At 46.4% G+C, this 18707-nt stretch overlaps 1 protein-coding gene across 7 annotated transcripts in view; it reads right to left on the bottom strand.

The window, feature by feature from the left end:
- The window catches only part of LOC137380312 (6-phosphofructo-2-kinase/fructose-2,6-bisphosphatase 4-like), a 447018-nt gene that overhangs the window by 287710 nt on the left and 140601 nt on the right, over positions 1–18707 (bottom strand). For all 7 annotated transcript variants that reach the window (XM_068052234.1, XM_068052235.1, XM_068052233.1 and 4 more), the window contains one exon: positions 9073–9323. In XM_068052234.1, the coding sequence (XP_067908335.1) occupies positions 9073–9088 (16 nt within the window). In that variant the 5' untranslated portion in view covers positions 9089–9323. The remainder of the gene's footprint in view (positions 1–9072; positions 9324–18707) is intronic.

Below are 18707 nucleotides of genomic sequence, written 5' to 3'. Positions count from 1 at the left end.
TGGGAGGAAACCGGAGCACCCGGAGAAAACCCACGCAGACACAGGGAGAACTTGCAAACTCCACACAGGCAGTACCCAGAATTGAACCCGGGTGGCTGGAGCTGTGAGGCTGCGGTGCTAACCACTGCGCCACCTTTTCTCATTACATAGAACTAGATCTAAAATAGCCTGTTCTCTAGTTGGTTCCTCAACATACTGCTCTAAAAAACCATCCCTAACATTCCAGAAATTCCACAGCATTGGTGCTCATTAGGTTTACCCAGTTTATTTGCAGATTGAAGTCACCCATGATTACTGCATTACCCATGCCACATGCTTCTCTAATCTTCTGATTAATACCATGCCCCACACTAACAATACTGTTTGGTGGCCTATTAACAATTCCTAACAATGTTTGTTGTCCCTTGCTGTTGCTTAGCTTCACCCAGACATAAGAACATAAGAACTAGGAGCAGGAGTAGGCAATTCAGCCCCTCGAGCCTGCTCCGTCATTCAATACGATCATGGCTGATCACATCTCAGCCTCAACTCCACTTTCCTGCCCGTTCTCCATAACCCTTCAACCCATTGCTAATTAAAAATCTGTCTATCTCCTCCTTAAATTTACTCAATGTCCCAGCATCCACCACACTCTGGGTAGTGAATTCCACAGACTCATGACCCTTTGAGAGAAGTAATTTCTCCTCATCTCTGTTTTAAATCTGCTACCCCTTATCCTAAAACTATGACCTCTCATTCTAGATTGCCCCACAAGAGGAAATATCCTCTCTACATCTACTTTGTCAATCCCCTTAATCATCTTATATACCTCAAATAGATCTCCTCTCATTCTTCTAAATTCTAGAGAGTAAAGGCCCAAACTGCTCAATCTCTCTTCATAAGACAAACCCCTCATCTCTGGAATCAATCTAGTGAACCTCCTCTGAACTGCCTCAAATGCAACTACATCCCTCCTCAAGTAAGGGGACCAAAACTGTGCACAATACTCCAGGTGCGGTCTCACTAATGCCTTGTACAGTTGCAGCCACACTTCCCTACTTTTATAATCTCTTCCACATTTTGTTCTTCCAATCTGAGATCCTCCCTTACTAATGTACTGATCCCATCCCTTATTTTAAGCTCAACACCAACTTGTTCTCCTTTTTGCCTGTCCTTCCTAAATGTCAAATACCCTTGAATATTCAGTTCCCAGTCTTGGTCAACCTGTCACCACGTTTCCGTTATGGCAATTAGATTCCACCCATTTACCTCTATTTGGGCCTTTAAATCATCTACCTTGCTTCGAATGCAGGCTGTTATGTGAGGCAAGGGAGGAGATGGCAGGGGCTCAGACACAAATTTTCAAATCCTCTCTGGCCACAGCAGGTGCACCAGAGGACTCGAGGACAGCGAATGTGGTACCATTATTCAAGATGTGTAGCAAGGATAAACCAGGTAATTACAGGCCAGTGAGTCGAACATCAGTGGTAGGGAAACAATTGGAAAAAATTCTGAGGGACAGGATTAATCTCCACTTGGAGAGGCAGGGATTAATCAGGGATAGTCAGCACGGCTTTGTCAGGGGGAGATCATGTCTAACAAACCTGATTGAATTTTTCAAGGAGGTAACTAGATGCGTAGATGAGGGTAAAGCAGTTGATGTAGTCTATATGGACTTCAGTAAGGCTTTTGATAAGGTCCCGCATGGGAGACTGGTTAAGAAGTTAAGAGCCCATGGGATCCAGGGCAATTTGGCAAATTGGATCCAAAACTGGCTTAGTGGCAGGAGGCAGAGGGTGATGGTCGAGGGTTGTTCTTGCGATTGGAAGCCTGTGACCAGTGTTGTACTGCAGGGATTGGTGCTGGGACTCTTGCTGTTTGTAATGTACATTAATGATTTAGACGTGAATATAGGAGGTATGATCAGTAAGTTTGCAGATGACACAAAAATTGGTGCTGTCGTAAATAGTGAGGAGGCAAGCCTTAGAATACAGGACGATATAGATGGGCAGAGCAGTGGCAAATGGAATTTAATCCTGAGAAGCGGGAGGTGATGCATTTTGGGACGACTAATAAGGCAAGGGAATATACAATGGATGGTAGGACCCTAGGAAGTACAGAGGGTTAGAGGGACCTTGGTGTACTTGTCCATAGATTACTGAAGGCAGCAGCACAGGTAGATAAGGTGGTTCGGAAGGAATATGGGATACTTGCCTTTATTAGCCGAGGCATAGAATATAAAAGCAGGGAGGTTATGATGGAGTTGTATAAAACGCTAGTTAGGCCACAGCTGGAGTACTGTGTACAGTTCTGGTCGCCACTCTATAGGAAGGACAGTCTAGATGATAGCATAAAATTGCAAAGAGATATTGACAGACTAGGTGAGTGGGCAAAACTGTGGCAGATGAATTTCAATGCGGGCAAGTGTGAGATTATCCATTGTGGACCAAAAAAGGATAGAGCAGGGTACTTTCTAAATGGGAAGAGGTTGAGTACAGTAGATGTCCAAAGAGACTTGGGGGTTCAGGTGCATAGATCTTTAAAATGCCACGAGCAAGTGCAGAAAATAATCAAAAAGGCTAATGGAATGCTAGCCTTTATATCTAGAGGATTGGAGTACAAAGACACAGAGGTTATGCTGCAGCTGTACAAAACCCTGGTTAGACCCCACTTTGAGTACTGTGAGCAGTTCTGGGCACCACACCTTAGCAAGGATATATTGGCCTTGAAGGGAGTGCAACGTAGGTTTACAAGAATGATACCTGGACTACAGGGGTTAAGTTACGAGGAGAGATTACACAAATTAGGTCTGTTTTCACTAGAATTTAGAAGGTTAAGGGGTGATCTGATCAAAGTCTTCAAGATATTAACAGGAAAAGACAGGCTAGATAAAGATAAACTATTTCCACTGGTTGGAGATTCTAAAACTAGGGGGCATAGTCTAAAAATTAGGACCAGACCGTTCAGGAGAGATGTTAGAAAGCACTTTTTCACGCAAAGGGTGGTAGAGGTTTGGAACTCTCTCCCACAAACAGCAGCTGAAGCTAGAACAGTTGTTAATTTTAAATCTGAGATAGATAGATTTTTGTTAAGCAAAGATATTAAGGGATATGGACCAAAGGCAGGTATATGGAGTTGGGCCGCAGATCAGCCATGATCTCATTGAATGGCAGGACAGGCTCGAGGGGCTGAATGGCCTACTCCTGTTCCTATGGATGTGATTGCACTGGAGAGGGTGCAGAGGAGATTCACCAAGATGTTGCCTGGAGCATTTCAGCCATGAAGAGAGACTGGATAGGTTAGGGTTGTTTTCCTTAGAGTAGAGAAGGCTGAGGGGGAACTTGATTGAGGTATACAAAATTATGAGGGGCATAGATAGGGTAGATAGGAAGAAACTTTTTCCCTTAGCGGAGGGGTCAATAACCAGGGGGGCATACATTTAAGGTAAGGAGCAGGAGGTTTAGATGGGATTTGAGGAATAACATTTTCACCCAGAGGGTGGTTGGAATCTGGAACACACTGCCTGAAGGGGTGGTAGAGGCAGGACCCCTCACAACACTTTAGTATTTAGATGAGCACTTGAAATGCCATAGCATACAAAGCTACGGGCCAAGTGCTGGGAAATGGGATTAGACAGGTGCTTGATGGCCGGCACGGACACGATGGGCCAAAGGGCCTGTCTTTATGCTGTATAACTCTCGGACTCTATGACTATGAATGCTGCATGCATTCAGGTAGCGTGCTCTTAACTTTGTCTGCGTGACATTATTCTGCATTCTAAGCCTAGCTGGTGCTCGCTTTTTTTTCACCTGCCTTCCAATGTCACTTGCTACTTTTCTACCGCTGTTACCAGCTTTACTTCCTTCCAATTTGAGCTACCCCCAAGGTTCCCATACCCCTGACAAGCTAGTTTAAACCTTCCCCAACAGCACTATCAAATCTCCCTGTGAGGATATTAGTTCCGGTCCTGATAAGCTGCAGCCCGCCCTACTTGAATAGGTCCCACCTGCCCCAGAACCGGTCCCAATGCCTCAGAAATCTGATGCCCTCCCTCCTACACCAATTCTCCAGCCATATATTCAATCGATCATGGGCAAGGAAACCTCCAGCTGATAACCTACCGCTCCTCCCACCCCTTGGCTGATGATTCAGTGCTTCTCCATGTTGAACACCAATTGGAAGAAGCATCAAGGGTAGCAAGGCCACAGAATGTACTCTGGGTGGGGGACTTCAATGTCCATTACCAAGAGTGGCTCGGTAGCCCCACTACTGACCAAGTTGGGTGAGTCCTAAAGGACATAGCTGCTGGATTGGGTCTGCGGCAGGTGGTGAGGGAACCAAGAGGGAAAAAACAACTTGACCTTGTCCTCACCAATCTACCAGTCACAGATGCATCTGTCCATGACCGTATTGATTGGAGTGAATACCGCATAGTCCTTGTGGAGATGAAGTCCCGTCAGCACCTGCAGGATACCCACCAAGTGTTGTGTGGCACTACCACCGTGCTAAATGGGATAGATTTCGAACAGATCTAGCAACTCAAAACTGGGCATCCATGAGGCGCTGTGGGCCATCAGCAGCAGCAAAATTGTATTCAACAATCTGTAACCTCATGGTCTGGCATATCCCCCACGCTACCATTACCATCAAGCCCAGGGGACCAAACCTGGTTCAATGAAGGGTGCAGGAGGGCATGCCAGGAGCAGCACAAAGCATACCTAAAAATGAGGTGTCAACCTGGTAAAGCATACTAAAAAGCAGAAGCAGCATGTGATACATTGGGCTAAGCGATCCCACAACCTCTGGATCAGATCTAAGCTCTGCAGTCCTGCCACATCCAGTCGTGAATGGTGCTGGACAATTAAACAACTAACAGGAGGAGGAAGCGCCACAAGCATCCCCATCCTCAATGATGGGGGAGCCCAGCACATCAGTGCAAAACACAAGGCTGAAGCATTTGCATCCATCTTCACCGGGAAGCACTGAGTGGATGATCCATCTCGACCTCCTTCTGACGTCCCCAGCATCACAGATGCCAGTCTTCAGCCAATCTGATTCACTCCATGTGATATCAAAAAACAGCTGAAGGCACTGGATACTGCAAAGGCCTGGGTCCTGACAACATTTCGGCAATAGTGCAGAAGACTTGTGCTCCAGAACTAGCCGGTCCCTCGCCAGTCTGTTCCAGTATAGCTACAACACTGGCATCTACCCAGCAATGGGGAAAATTGCCCAGGTATGTCCTGTCCACAAAAAGCAGGGCAAATCTAACCCGGCCAATTACCGCCCCATCAGTTCACTCTCAATCATCAGCAAAGTGACTGAAGGGGTCATCGACAGTGCTATAAAGCGGCCCTTGCTCAACAATAACCCGCTCACTGACCCTCAGTTTGGGTTCTGCCAGGGCCAGTCAGCTCCTGACCTCATTACAGCCTTTGTCCAAACATGGAGAAAAGAGCTAAACTCCAGAGGTGAGGTGAACGAAATCAAGGCAACATTTGACAGAGTATGACATCAAAGAGCCCGAGCAAAACTTCAGTGAATGGGAATCAGGGGGAAAACTCGCTGCTGACTTACTGGTCTATAATTCCCAGGGTTATCCCTATTCCCTTTCTTGAACAAGGAAACAACATTTGCCACCTTCCAATCATCCGGTACTACTCCAGTGGACAGTGAAGACGCAAAGATCATCGCCAAAGGCGCAGCAATCTCTTCCCTCGCTTCCCGTAATATCCTTGGGTATATCCCGTCTGGCCCCGGGGACTTATCTGTCCTCATATCATTCAAAATTTCCAGCACATCCTCCCTCTTAACCTCAACCTGTTCGAGCATATCAGCCTGTTCCACGCTGTCCTCACAAACGACCAGGTCCCTCTCACTAGTGAATACTGAAGCAAAGTATTCATTTAGGACCTCCCCTACCTCTTCCGACTCCAGGCACAAGTTCCCTCCACTATCCCTGATCGGCCCTACCCTCACTCTGGCCATCCTCTTGTTCCTCACATAAGTGTAGAACGCCTTGGGATTTTCCTTAATCCTACCCGCCAAGACTTTTTCATGTCCCCTTCTAGCTCTCCTAAGTCCATTCTTCAGTTCCTTCCTGGCTACCTTGTAACCCTCTAGAGCCCTGTCTGATCCTTGCTTCCTCAACCTTAAGTAAGCTTCCTTCTTCCTCTTGACTAGCTGTTCCACATCTCTTGTCATCCAAGGTTCCTTCACCCTACCATCCCTTCCCTGCCTCATCGGGACAAACCTATCCAATGTGGGAGTGGAGGAGCCTCAGCCCTTGCAATTGGGCATCAAGTTCAAGGTTCTTGCAGCTTGTATGGACAAGAGCGAGGGCTGTAGCGTGAATGAACAGACGGACCATTACACTGTGGTACAGGAAGCTGTTCAAACGGGAGGAGCAAAAAAGAATGTAGTGGTAGTAGGGGACAGTATAGTTAGGGGGATGGACAGTATAGTTAGGGGGATTGACACTGTTCTCTGCAGCAAAGAGCGAGAGTCCAGAAGGCTGTGTTGCATGCCCGGTGCCAGGGTTCGGGACATCTGCTCAGGGGATATTTCAGAATGCACAGAATAGATACATGCCAACGAGAAAGAAAAATTACAAGGGAAGGACTCACCATCCGTGGTTAACTAAAAAGTTAAAGATAGTATCAAACTTAAAAAGAAAAAGCATATCATTGCAAAGATGGGTGGCAGGTCAGAAGATTGGATGGAAGATAAAAAGCTAATTGAATGTTATCGTTTATCGCGAAGGGAATTGAATACAAAAGTAGGGAGGTTATGCTTCAGTTTACAGGGCATTGGTGAGACCACATCTGGAGTTCTGGATACAGTATTGGTCTCCTTATTTAAGGAAGGATGTAAATGCACTGGAAGCAGTTCAAAGAAGGTTTACTTGACTAACACCTGGAATGGGCGGGTTGTCTTATGAGGAAAGGTTTGACAGGCTAGGCTTGTATCTGCTGGAGTTCAGAAGATTAAGAGGTAACTTGATTGAAACATAAGATCCTGAGGGGTCTCGACAGGGTGGATGTAGAAAGGACGTTTCCTCTTGTGGGAGAATCTAGAACTAGGGGTCACTATTTAAAAAAAGGGGTCACCCATTTCAGACAGATTTGAGGAGAATTTTTTTCCTCTGAGGGTCAGGGGTCTTTGGAACTTTCTTCCTCAAAAGGTAGTGGAAGCAGAGTGTTTGAATATTTTTAAGGCAGAGGGAGATAGATTCCTGATAAGCAAGGAGGTGAAAGGTTATTGGGAGTAGGCGGGAATGTGGAGTTGAGGTTACAATCAGATCAGCCATGACCTTGTTGAATGATGGATCAGGCTCGAGGGGCCAAGTGGCCTACTCCTGCTCCTAATTCATATGAATGTCCTGTTAACCAATGAATATAGCAGTACCTTACATATATGTAGTTATTCTGTAACATGAGTTCAGAGGCTCCTTGCACTTCTGGATATATAAATTGTACTCAGTAAAGTAATTTAACCACAAAAGGAAGAAATTTCTTTAAAGAGATATATTTCAAAAAATCATTATAACGCCATGTCATTATAGTGTTACGACTAGGTGAGAAAGGGGTCTAGGGATTGCCTCTCAGCCTTTCCCTAGTTTGGCCGTAACAGGGTTTAATTTTTAAAACACTGTGTTTTAGCTTCCCTCTCTGGTGAATCCTTGCTCACTGCTCTCTAATTGTAAAGACAAAGAAATCAACCAGGCAGGTTTCTCAGATTTAAACAAGAAAGGTGTAAGTTTATTAACCTTAAAACTGTAATTCAGTTAAAGCTACTAGAAATATGCAACATGACCACGCTAGCATGCATACGTGATAAACACACACGCAAATAGAGACTGAGGAAGAGAAAGAATTAAAGGAGAAAAGGTTTGAAACAATAGCTGGAATTCAGTTACTGGATTTGGGTTTGATGTAAAGTCTTTGACTGCAGTTAAGTCTTGCAGTTCTCATTGGGGCCCAGTGCACATTTTCAAACTTGTTTCGATGGTCTTCTGTCTTAAGGCTTGAGCTACTTCCGTGGGTCCCTGGAACTCTGCGTGAGCGAGAGGGAGAGACCTTCCTTCTCTTTGGTCTTCAAATTGCAGTCTGTTCCTTTCTGTGTGGCACAATTCAAAAAACTCCAAGTTGGGCAGCAGGTTAGTCATGTGACTAGCTCCTTATTTGGAACAACTTCCTGGTGAGGTTTGTGGATTTCCCAAGTTTAATAGACGCTCTCAGCGGGGGTTGGGGGTGGGGGGTGTTGGTGGAGGTGGGTGGAATGCTGGCTCTTATACATTCAATGTCTCTGGATTAAAATCCATCTGGCTAACTGAATCAGGGGGGCACTCCCATTGTCTTCTTCAGGCAACTGTCTTTTAGAATGCAAATGGTCAGCCATGTTTTCAGCCAATGTCCTTTAGAATGTAAATAGGCAGCCATGTTTTCAGCCAATGTTGTGGTCTGTTTAATCAAGTTATTTCAAATCCAGTAACAGTTCAAAATGTTCCATATGAAATTAATATATCACATTTTTAGCAGGTGTGGTTTCTGTCACGATAGATTACTCAAACAGAAACCCCAAATTCCTGGCAACGCATGGGACACCACTAATCACATCCTGCCAATTAGACTAACTGCCTATTATCCCTACTCTGTCTCCTGCCACTCAGCCAATTTCCTACACAATGTTCCAGAATAGAAACAAGCCACAGTCCATCAAATCTGTCAGTGCTGTTCTCCGTCAATTACTTAGTTTAATCCCACTCTCCTGCTCACACTCCATACCTTCTAATATACCATCCAGTCTAATGCCACTCTTCTGATCACTTCCCCCATCCTCTACTATCCCACCCAGTCTTAACCCATTCTCCAAGCTCCCGATACCCTTTACCCATACATTGTGTGCCCTGATACAGCAGTGCACCCTATGGTGTGCCATTGTACAGCCATTTACCGTGTGGTGTGATGGACGTGGTATTGCAATGCACCATGTAGTTTGGTACAGCAATGTAGTGGTGTTGTACTGAAATACAACAGATTGAACAGGAAAAGTACGATTACAATGGTTATTTAAAATAAGGATGTTACTCACCTCTATTGGTTATCATTTTTCAGTTGAATCCAAGACTCCATGTACCATGAGTAAGGGAAGATACACATCTAGGAAAAGCAACAGTCCACCTGTTGTTTTAAAGAACTTTCAGGAAGAGATAATGTGATTGTCCCTGACTCTGTCTGAGTGCTTGCTGAGTCATAATCACTTCTTCCAACCAACAGGAGTCATCTTAGCCAAGGATTTGTGACCAAACCTGTCGATCCACTCTCAAGATCTGGTCTGTGGATCTAAAAAAAGATTAGAATTATAATAATCAACTTGTACTAAGTACAAAAATCCACTAGAATAATCTGAACATGCATCTGAACAGGATTGTTGGATTTTTTAAGCAAATGACCACACTATTGTAAAACAGTAACGAAAATTTGCAAAGATCTAGTAAACAAGGAGAACTCCTGCAGAAATGTGACTGGGTTCCTGGAAATGATACATCTGTTACTCTGTGGTCTACTGTGCGCAATATGTTGGTATCTGATAAAAAAGTGGAGATTGGACATTAAATGGGTTAAAACACATAGCTTGTGCCTCTGGGGCACAATTCAATCCTCTGCTCTCTGCCTGTAAGTCAGCCCAAATCTTCAACCACGTCGGCTCTGGTTCTTTTGCCAATTATCTTAAATCTGTGTCCGCTAGTTACCAACTCTGGAAACATTTTCTCCTTCTTTACTCCATCAAAACCTTTAATGATTTTCAACACCTACAAAGAACAATGAACAAAGAAAATTACAGCACAGGAACAGGCCCTTCGGCCCTCCAAGCCTGCGCCGATCCAGATCCTCTATCTAAACATGTCGCCTATTTTCTAAGGGTCTGTATCTCTTTACTTCCTGCCCATTCATGTATCTGTCTAGATACATCTTAAAAGACTCCATCGTGCCCGCATCTACCACCTCCGCTGGCAACGCGTTCCAGGCACCCACCACCCTCTGCGTAAAGAACTTTCCACGCATATCCCCCCTAAACTTTTCCCACTTTGAACTCGTGACCCCTAGTAATTGAATCCCCCACTCTGGGAAAAAGCTTCTTGCTATCCACCCTGTCTATACCTCTCATGATTTTGTACACCTCAATCAGGTCCCCCCTCAACCTCCGTCTTTCTAATGAAAATAATCCTAATCTACTCAACCTCTCTTCATAGCTAGCGCCCTCCATACCAGGCAACATCCTGGTGAACCTCCTCTGCACCCTCTCCAAAGCATCCACATCCTTTTGGTAATGTGGCGACCAGAACTGCACGCAGTATTCCAAATGTGGCCGAACCAAAGTCTTATACATCTGTAACATGACCTGCCAACTCTTGTACTCAATACCCCGTCCGATGAAGGAAAGCATGCCGTATGCCTTCTTGACCACTCTATTGACCTGCGTTGCCACCTTCAGGGAACAATGGACCTGAACACCCAAATCTCTCTGTACATCAATTTTCCCCAGGACTTTTCCATTTACTGTTTAGTTCACTCTTGAATTGGATCTTCCAAAATGCATCACCTTGCATTTGCCCTGATTGAACTCCATCTGCCATTTCTCTGCCCAAATCTCCAATCTATCTATATTCTGCTGTATTCTCTGACAGTCCCCTTCACTATCTGCTACTCCACCAATCTTAGTGTCGTCTGCAAACTTGCTAATCAGACCACCTATACTTTCCTCCAAATCATTTATGTATATCACAAACAACAGTGGTCCCAGCACGGATCCCTGTGGAACACCACTGGTCACACGTCTCCATTTTGAGAAACTCCCTTCCACTGCTACTCTCTGTCTCCTGTTGCCCAGCCAGTTCTTTATCCATCTAGCTAGTACACCTTGGACCCCATGCGCCTTCACTTTCTCCATCAGCCTACCATGGGGAACCTTATCAAACGCCTTACTGAAGTCCATGTATATGACATCTACAGCCCTTCCCTCATCAATCAACTTTGTCACTTCCTCAAAGAATTCTATTAAGTTGATAAGACATGACCTTCCCTGCACAAAACCATGTTGCCTATCACTGATAAGCCCATTTTCTTCCAAATGGGAATAGATCCTATCCCTCAGTATCTTCTCCAGCAGCTTCCCTACCACTGACGTCAGGCTCACCGGTCTACAATTACCTGGATTTTCCCTGCTACCCTTCTTAAACAAGGGGACAACATTAGCAATTCTCCAGTCCTCCGGGACCTCACCCGTGTTTAAGGATGCTGCAAAGATATTTGTTAAGGCCCCAGCTATTTCCTCTCTCGCTTCCCTCAGTAACCTGGGATAGATCCCATCCGGACCTGGGGACTTGTCCACCTTAATGCCTTTTGGAATACCCAACACTTCCTCCCTCCTTATGCCGACTTGACCTAGAGTAATCAAACATCTGTCCCTAACCTCAACATCCGTCATGTCCCTCTCCTCGGTGAATGCCGATGCAAAGTACTCGTTTAGAATCTCACCCATTTTCTCTGACTCCACGCATAACTTTCCTCCTTTGTCCTTGAGTGGGCCAATCCTTTCTCTTGCTCCTTATATATGAATAAAAGGCTTTGGGATTTTCCTTAACCCTGTTTGCTAAAGATATTTCATGACCCCTTTTAGCCCTCTTAACTCCTCGTTTCAGATTGGTCCTACATTCCCGATATTCTTTCAAAGCTTCGTCTTTCTTCAGCCTCCTAGACCTTATGTATGCTTCCTTTTTCCTCTTAGCTAGTCTCACAATTTCACCTGTCATCCATGGTTCCCTAATCTTGCCATTTCTATCCCTCATTTTCACAGGAACATGTCTCTCCTGCACGCTAATCACCCTCTCTTTAAAAGCCTCCCACATATCACATGTGGATTTACCTTCAAACAGCTGCTCCCAATCTACATTCCCCAGCTCCTGCCGAATTTTGGTGTAGTTGGCCTTCCCCCAATTTAGCACTCTTCCTTTAGGGCCACTCTCGTCTTTGTCCATGAGTATTCTAAAACTTACGGAATTGTGATCACTATTCCCAAAGTAGTCCCCTACTGAAACTTCAACCACCTGGCCGGGCTCATTCCCCAACACCAGGTCCAGTATGGCTCCTTCCCGAGTTGGACTATTTACATACTGCTCTGGAAAACCCTCCTGGATGCTCCTGACAAATTCTGCTCCATCTAAGCCTCTAATACTAAGTGAATCCCAGTCAATGTTGGGAAAATTAAAATCTCCTATCACCACCACCCTGTTGCTCCTACATCTTTCCATAATCTGTTTACATATTTGTACCTCTATCTCACGCTCGCTGTTGGGAGGCCTGTAGTACAGCCTCAACATTGTTACCGCACCCTTCCTATTTCTGAGTTCTGCCCATATTGCCTCACTGCTCGAGTCCTCCATAGTGCCCTCCTTCAGCACAGCTGTGATATCCTCTTTGACCAGTAACGCAACTCCTCCACCCTTTTTACCTCCGTCTCTATCCCGCCTGAAGCATCGATATCCTGGGATATTTAGTTGCCAATCATGCCCTTCCCTCAACCAAGTCTCAGTAATAGCAATAACATCATACTCCCAGGTACTAATCCAAGCCCTAAGTTCATCTGCCTTACCTACTACACTTCTTGCATTAAAACAAATGCACCTCAGACCACCAACTCCCTTTGTGTACATCATCTGCTCCCTGCCTACTCTTTCCCTTAGTCACACTGACTTCATTATCTAGTTCCTTACAGGCTTTAGTTACTACCTCCTTACTGTCCACTGACCTCCTCATTTGGTTCCCATCCCCCTGCCACATTAGTTTAAACCCTCCCCAACAGCGTTAGCAAAAGCACCCCCAAGGACATTGGTTCCAGTACGGCCCAGGTGTAGACCGTCCAATTTGTAATAGTCCCACCTCCCCCAGAACCGGTCCCAATGTCCCAAAAATCTGAACCCCTCCCTCCTGCACCATCTCTCAAGCCACACATTCATCCTGACTATTCTTTCATTTCTACTCTGACTAGCACGTGGCACTGGTAGCAATCCTGAGATTACTACCTCTGAGGTCCTACTTTTTAACTTGGCTCCTAACTCCCTAAATTCTGCTTGTCGGACCTCATCACTCCGTAAATTCTGCTCGTAGGACCTCTATCAAATCTTCCCTTAACGTTCCCTTTTCTAAGGAGAACAATCCCAACTTCTCCACTCTCCACATAACTGAAGTCCCTCATGCCTGGTAACATTCTATTAAATTTCCTCTGAAACCCCCACTATCAACATCCTAGGGGTTACCATTGACCGGAAACTGAACTGGACCAGCCACCTAAATACTGCACCGATAACAGCAAGTCAGAGGCTGGGAATCCTGCGGCGAGTAACTCACCTCCTGACTCCCCAAAGTCTGTCCACCATCTACATGGCACAAGTCAGGAGTGTGATGGAATTCTCTACATTTGTCTGGATGAATGCAGCTCAACACCATCCAGGACAAAGCAGCCCGCTTGATCAGCATCCCACCCACCACCTTAAACATTCACTCCCACCACCACCGACGCAAAGTGGCAGCAGTGTGTACCATCCACGAGATGCACTGCAGCAACTCATCAATGCTCCTTCGACAGCACCTTCCAAATCTGCAACCTCTTCCACCTAGAAAAACAAGGACAGCCACAAGGGAACACCACCACCTGCAAGTTACCCTTTAAGTCACAGACAATCCTGATTTGGAACCAGATGCTGTTCTTCGCTGGCTCAAAATCCTGGAACTCCCTCCCTAACAGCACTGTGGGTGTACCTACACCTCATGGACTGCAGCAGTTCAAGAGGGCAGCTCAAGGGCACGTTCTCAAGGGCAATTAGGGATGGTCAATAAATGCTGGCCTTGCCAGGGACACTCACATGCCATGAAATGAATAAAGTAAGCATGATCTACCTTTACAAATCCATCCCAGCTCTCTTTAATTAACTCAAACTTCTCCAAGTGCCTGCTGATTTTTTTCCCTGATTATTTCTAAAACCTTACTCACCACTGATGTTAAACTAACAGGGCTGTAGTGGCTAGGAATGTCCTTCCACCCTTTCTTGAATAAGGGGGTCACATTTCCCACTCTCCAATCCTCTGGCACCTCCCCATATCTAGGGAAGATTGGAAGATTATGGCAAGCCCTTCCACTATCTCCACCCCCACTTTCTTTAGCAACCTGGGATGCAAGCCATCCAGACCAGGTGGCTTATCTACCCTGAACATAGCTTGCCATTCCAGTACCTCCCCATTTCAATTTTTACCCTATCCATTGCCTCCAACGATAGTTTGTCTTCCTACAAAGTTAAAAAGTACTCATTAATTATATTAGCCTTGTCCTGTGCCTCTAAATATACATTCCCCTCTTTGCCCCTAATAGGCCCCACTCCACCTCTTACTACTGGCTTACTATTTACATGCTGGGAGAAGATTTTTGATTCCCTTTTATGTTGACTGCCATTCTATTCTCATATTCTCTCTTTACCAGTCTTATTTTCCTCTTCACCTCCCCTCTCAACTTATTGTATGTGACCTGGTTCTCACTTGAAGAATTCAGCTGACATGCATCATACACCCGTTTTTTTCCCCATCATATTCTCTATTTCCCTTGTCATCCAAGGAGCCCTGGCTTTGGTTCCCCTACCTTTCTCCCTTGTTGGAACGTACCTCGCCTGAAGCATCTCCCAGATGAAGCATCTCCTCCTTAAAGATCACCCACTGTTACATTACAGCTTTGCCTGTCAGTCTTTGGTTCCATTATATCCTGGCTAGATCCCTTCGTATTGCACTGAAATTAGCCCTCTTCCAATATAGTCATACTACCTTATACTGTTCTTTGCTTTTCTACATTACAAGTCTAAACATTATGATATAATGATCACTCTGACCCAAGTGCTCCCCCACAGACACTTGGTCCACCTCATTCCCCAGCACCAGATCCAGCAATGCCTCTTTTCTAGTGGGGCTGAGAACATACTGGCCAAGGAAGTTGTTCTGAACACAATCCAGAAATTCCTCCCCCTCCTTTCCATTTACTCTAAAATCCCAATCGATATTGAGGTGATTAAATTCCCTCAGTATCACCATTTAATAGTTCTTGCACATCTCTGTGATTTCCTTGCAGATTGCTTCTCTATCTCTCTCTCATTATTTGGAATCCTATTACAATGCCCTAATAGCATGATCATACTCTTTTTGCTTCTCAACTCTAACCAAATGGATTCTGCCCTTGCCCTCTCAAGGAAATCCTCTCTTTCCAACACAATGTCTTACCTCATCAGTATTGCTACCCCACCCCACTTTTATTATTCTCCATCTTTTCTGTACACTTTATATCCTTGTATATTAAACACCCAGTCCTCACCATTTTTAAGCCCTTCCATTCTGCTATCTGTGCTTGTAGCTCACCCTTATTCAGCACACTTTGTATGCATACATGCAGACTATTCAAGTTCAAGTCCCATTCAAGGACATGAGCACAAAAATCAAGCTGATACTCCAGTGCAGTACTGAGGGAGTGCTGCACTGTCGGAGGGTCAGTACTGAGAGAGTGCTGCACTGTCGGAGGGTCAGTACTGAGGGAGTGCTGCACTGTCGGAGGGTCAGTACTGAGGGAGTGCTGCACTGTCGGAGGGTCAGTACTGAGGGAGTGCTGCACTGTCGGAGGGTCAGTACTGAGGGAGTGCTGCACTGTCGGAGGGTCAGTACTGAGGGAGTGCTGCACTGTCGGAGGGTCAGTACTGAGGGAGTGCTGCACTGTCGGAGGGTCAGTACTGAGGGAGTGCTGCACTGTCGGAGGGTCAGTACTGAGGGAGTGCTGCACTGTCGGAGGGTCAGTACTGAGAGAGTGCTGCACTGTCGGAGGGTCAGTACTGAGAGAGTGCTGCACTGTCGAAGGGTCAGTACTGAGGGAGTGCTGCACTGTCGGAGGGTCAGTACTGAGGGAGTGCTGCACTGTCGGAGGGTCAGTACTGAGCGAGCACTGCACTGTCGAAGGGTCAGTACTGAGGGAGTGCTGCACTGTCGGAGGGTCAGTACTGAGAGAGCGCTGCACTGTCGGAGGGTCAGTACTGAGAGAGTGCTGCACTGTCGGATGGTCAGTACTGAGAAAGTGCTGCACTGTCGGAGGGTCAGTACTGAGGGAGTGCTGCACTGTCGGAGGGTCAGTACTGAGGGAGTGCTGCACTGTCGGAGGGTCAGTACTGAGGGAGTGCTGCACTGTCGGAGGGTCAGTACTGAGGGAGTGCTGCACTGTCGGAGGGTCAGTACTGAGGGAGTGCTGCACTGTCGGGAGGGTCAGTACTGAGGGAGTGCTGCACTGTCGGAGGGTCAGTACTGAGAGAGTGCTGCACTGTCGAAGGGTCAGTACTGAGGGAGTGCTGCACTGTCAGAGGGTCAGTACTGAGGGAGAGCTGCACTGTCGGAGGGTCAGTACTGAGAGAGCACTGCACTGGCGGAGGGTCAGTACTGAGAGAGTGCTGCACTGTCGAAGGGTCAGTACTGAGGGAGTGCTGCACTGTCGGAGGGTCAGTACTGAGAGAGCACTGCACTGTCGGAGGGTCAGTACTGAGAGAGTGCTGCACTGTCGGAGGGTCAGTACTGAGGGAGTGCTGCACTGTCGGAGGGTCAGTACTGAGGGAGTGCTGCACTGTCGGAGGATCAGTACTGAGGGAGTGCTGCACTGTCGGAGGGTCAGTACTGAGAGAGCACTGCACTGTCGGAGGGTCAGTACTGAAGGAGTGCTGCACTGTCGGAGGGTCAGTACTGAGGGAGTGCTGCACTGTCGGAGGGTCAGTTTTGAGGGAGTGCTGCACTGTTGGAGGTGTTGTCTTTCGGGTGAGATGTTAAACCGAGACCCCATCCACTTGGTCCGGTGAATGTAAAAGATCCCATGGCACTATTTCGAAGACAGTCAGGAGAAATATCCCCCTGTGTCCTGGCCAATATTTATCCCTCAATCAACATTACAAAAACAGATTATCTGGTCATTATCACATTACTTGTGGGGGTTCGCTGTGCACATACTGGCTGTCACATTTCCTGCACAACAACAGTGACTACGTTTCAAAAAGTACTTCATTGACTGTAAAACACTTTGGGACGTCCGGTGCTCGTGAAGGTGCTGTATAAATGCAAGTTTTTTTTTCCACTGTTAACTACATTTCCTAGTTTTGTCTCATCTGCAAACATTGAAACTGTGCCCTGTATACCCATGTATCAGTCAAATATAGAGGATTAGCCTGATAAAGTTAGATGAAGAAAGATGGGCAGAGGCTGGAGAGGAGCAGAAACACTAGTATGGACTGGTTGGCCCAAATGGCCTGTTTCTGTGCTACATATTGTATGTAAGTAAATTGTATGTACTAACATATATCAAAAAGAGTAGTGGTACCAATACTGACCCCTGGGAAACACCACTGATAAAATATTTTCACAGGACTTATTAAAAACTGGGAAACTATAAAAGCAATTAACCTTTGAGCACTTTGAGATAAGGTTTGCTAGTTTATGCAAATGTATGTTTATTCTTCTTTGGCCTCCTTGTCTTGAGAGACAATGGATATGCGCCTGGAGGTGGTCAGTGGTCTGTGGAGCAGCGCTTGAGTGGCCATAAAGGCCAATTCTAGAGTGACAGACTCTTCCACAGGTGCTGCAGAAAAATGTGTTTGTCGGGGCTGTTGCACAGTTGGCTCTCTCCTTGCGCCTCTGTCTTTTTTCCTGCCAACTGCCAAATCTCTTCGACTCGCCACACTTTAGCCCCGCCTTTATGGCTGCCCACCAGCTCTGGCGAACGCTGGCAACTGACTCCCACGACTTGTGATCAACGTCACAGGACTTCATGTCACGTTTGCAGACGTCTTTAAAGCGGAGACATGGACGGCCAGTGGGTCTGATGCCAGTGGCGAGCTCGCTGTATAATGTGTCTTTGGGGATCCTGCCATCGTCCATGCGGCTCACATGGCCAAGCCATCTCAAGCGCCGCTGACTCAGTAGTGTGTATAAGCTGGGGATGTTGGCCGCCTCGAGGACTTCTGTGTTGGAGATACGGTCCTGCCACCTGATGCCAAGTATTCTCCGGAGGCAGCGAAGATGGAATGAATTGAGACGTCGCTCTTGGCTGACATACTTTGTCCAGGCCTCGCTGCCATAGAGCAAGGTACTGAGGACACAGGCTTGATACACTTGGACTTTTGTGTTCCGTGTCAGTGCGCCATTTTCCCGCACCCTCTTGGCCAGTCTGGAAGTAGCAGTGGAAGCCTTTCCCATGCGCTTGTTGATTTCTGAATCGAGAGACAGGTTGCTGGTGATAGTTGAGCCTAGGTAGGTGAACTCTTGAACCACTTCCAGAGCGTGGGCGCCGATATTGATAGATGGAGCATTTCTGACGTCCCGTCCCATGATGTTCGTTTTCTTGAGGCTGATGGCTAGGCCAAATTCGTTGCAGGCAGCCGCAAACCTGTCGATGAGACTCTGCAGACACTCTTCAGCGTGAGATGTTAAAGCAGCATCGTCAGCAAAGAGGAGTTCCCTGATGAGGACTTTCCGTACTTTGGTCTTCGCTCTTAGACGGGCAAGGTTGAACAACCTGCCATCTGATCTTGTGTGGAGGAAAATTCCTTCTTCTGAAGACTTGAATGCATGTGAGAGCAGCAGGGAGGAGAAGATCCCAAACAGTGTGGG

This window comes from Heterodontus francisci, chromosome 19 (genome assembly GCF_036365525.1).
Source record: "Heterodontus francisci isolate sHetFra1 chromosome 19, sHetFra1.hap1, whole genome shotgun sequence".
NCBI lineage: Eukaryota > Metazoa > Chordata > Chondrichthyes > Heterodontiformes > Heterodontidae > Heterodontus > Heterodontus francisci.
This window is presented reverse-complemented; position numbering and strand designations above follow the sequence as displayed.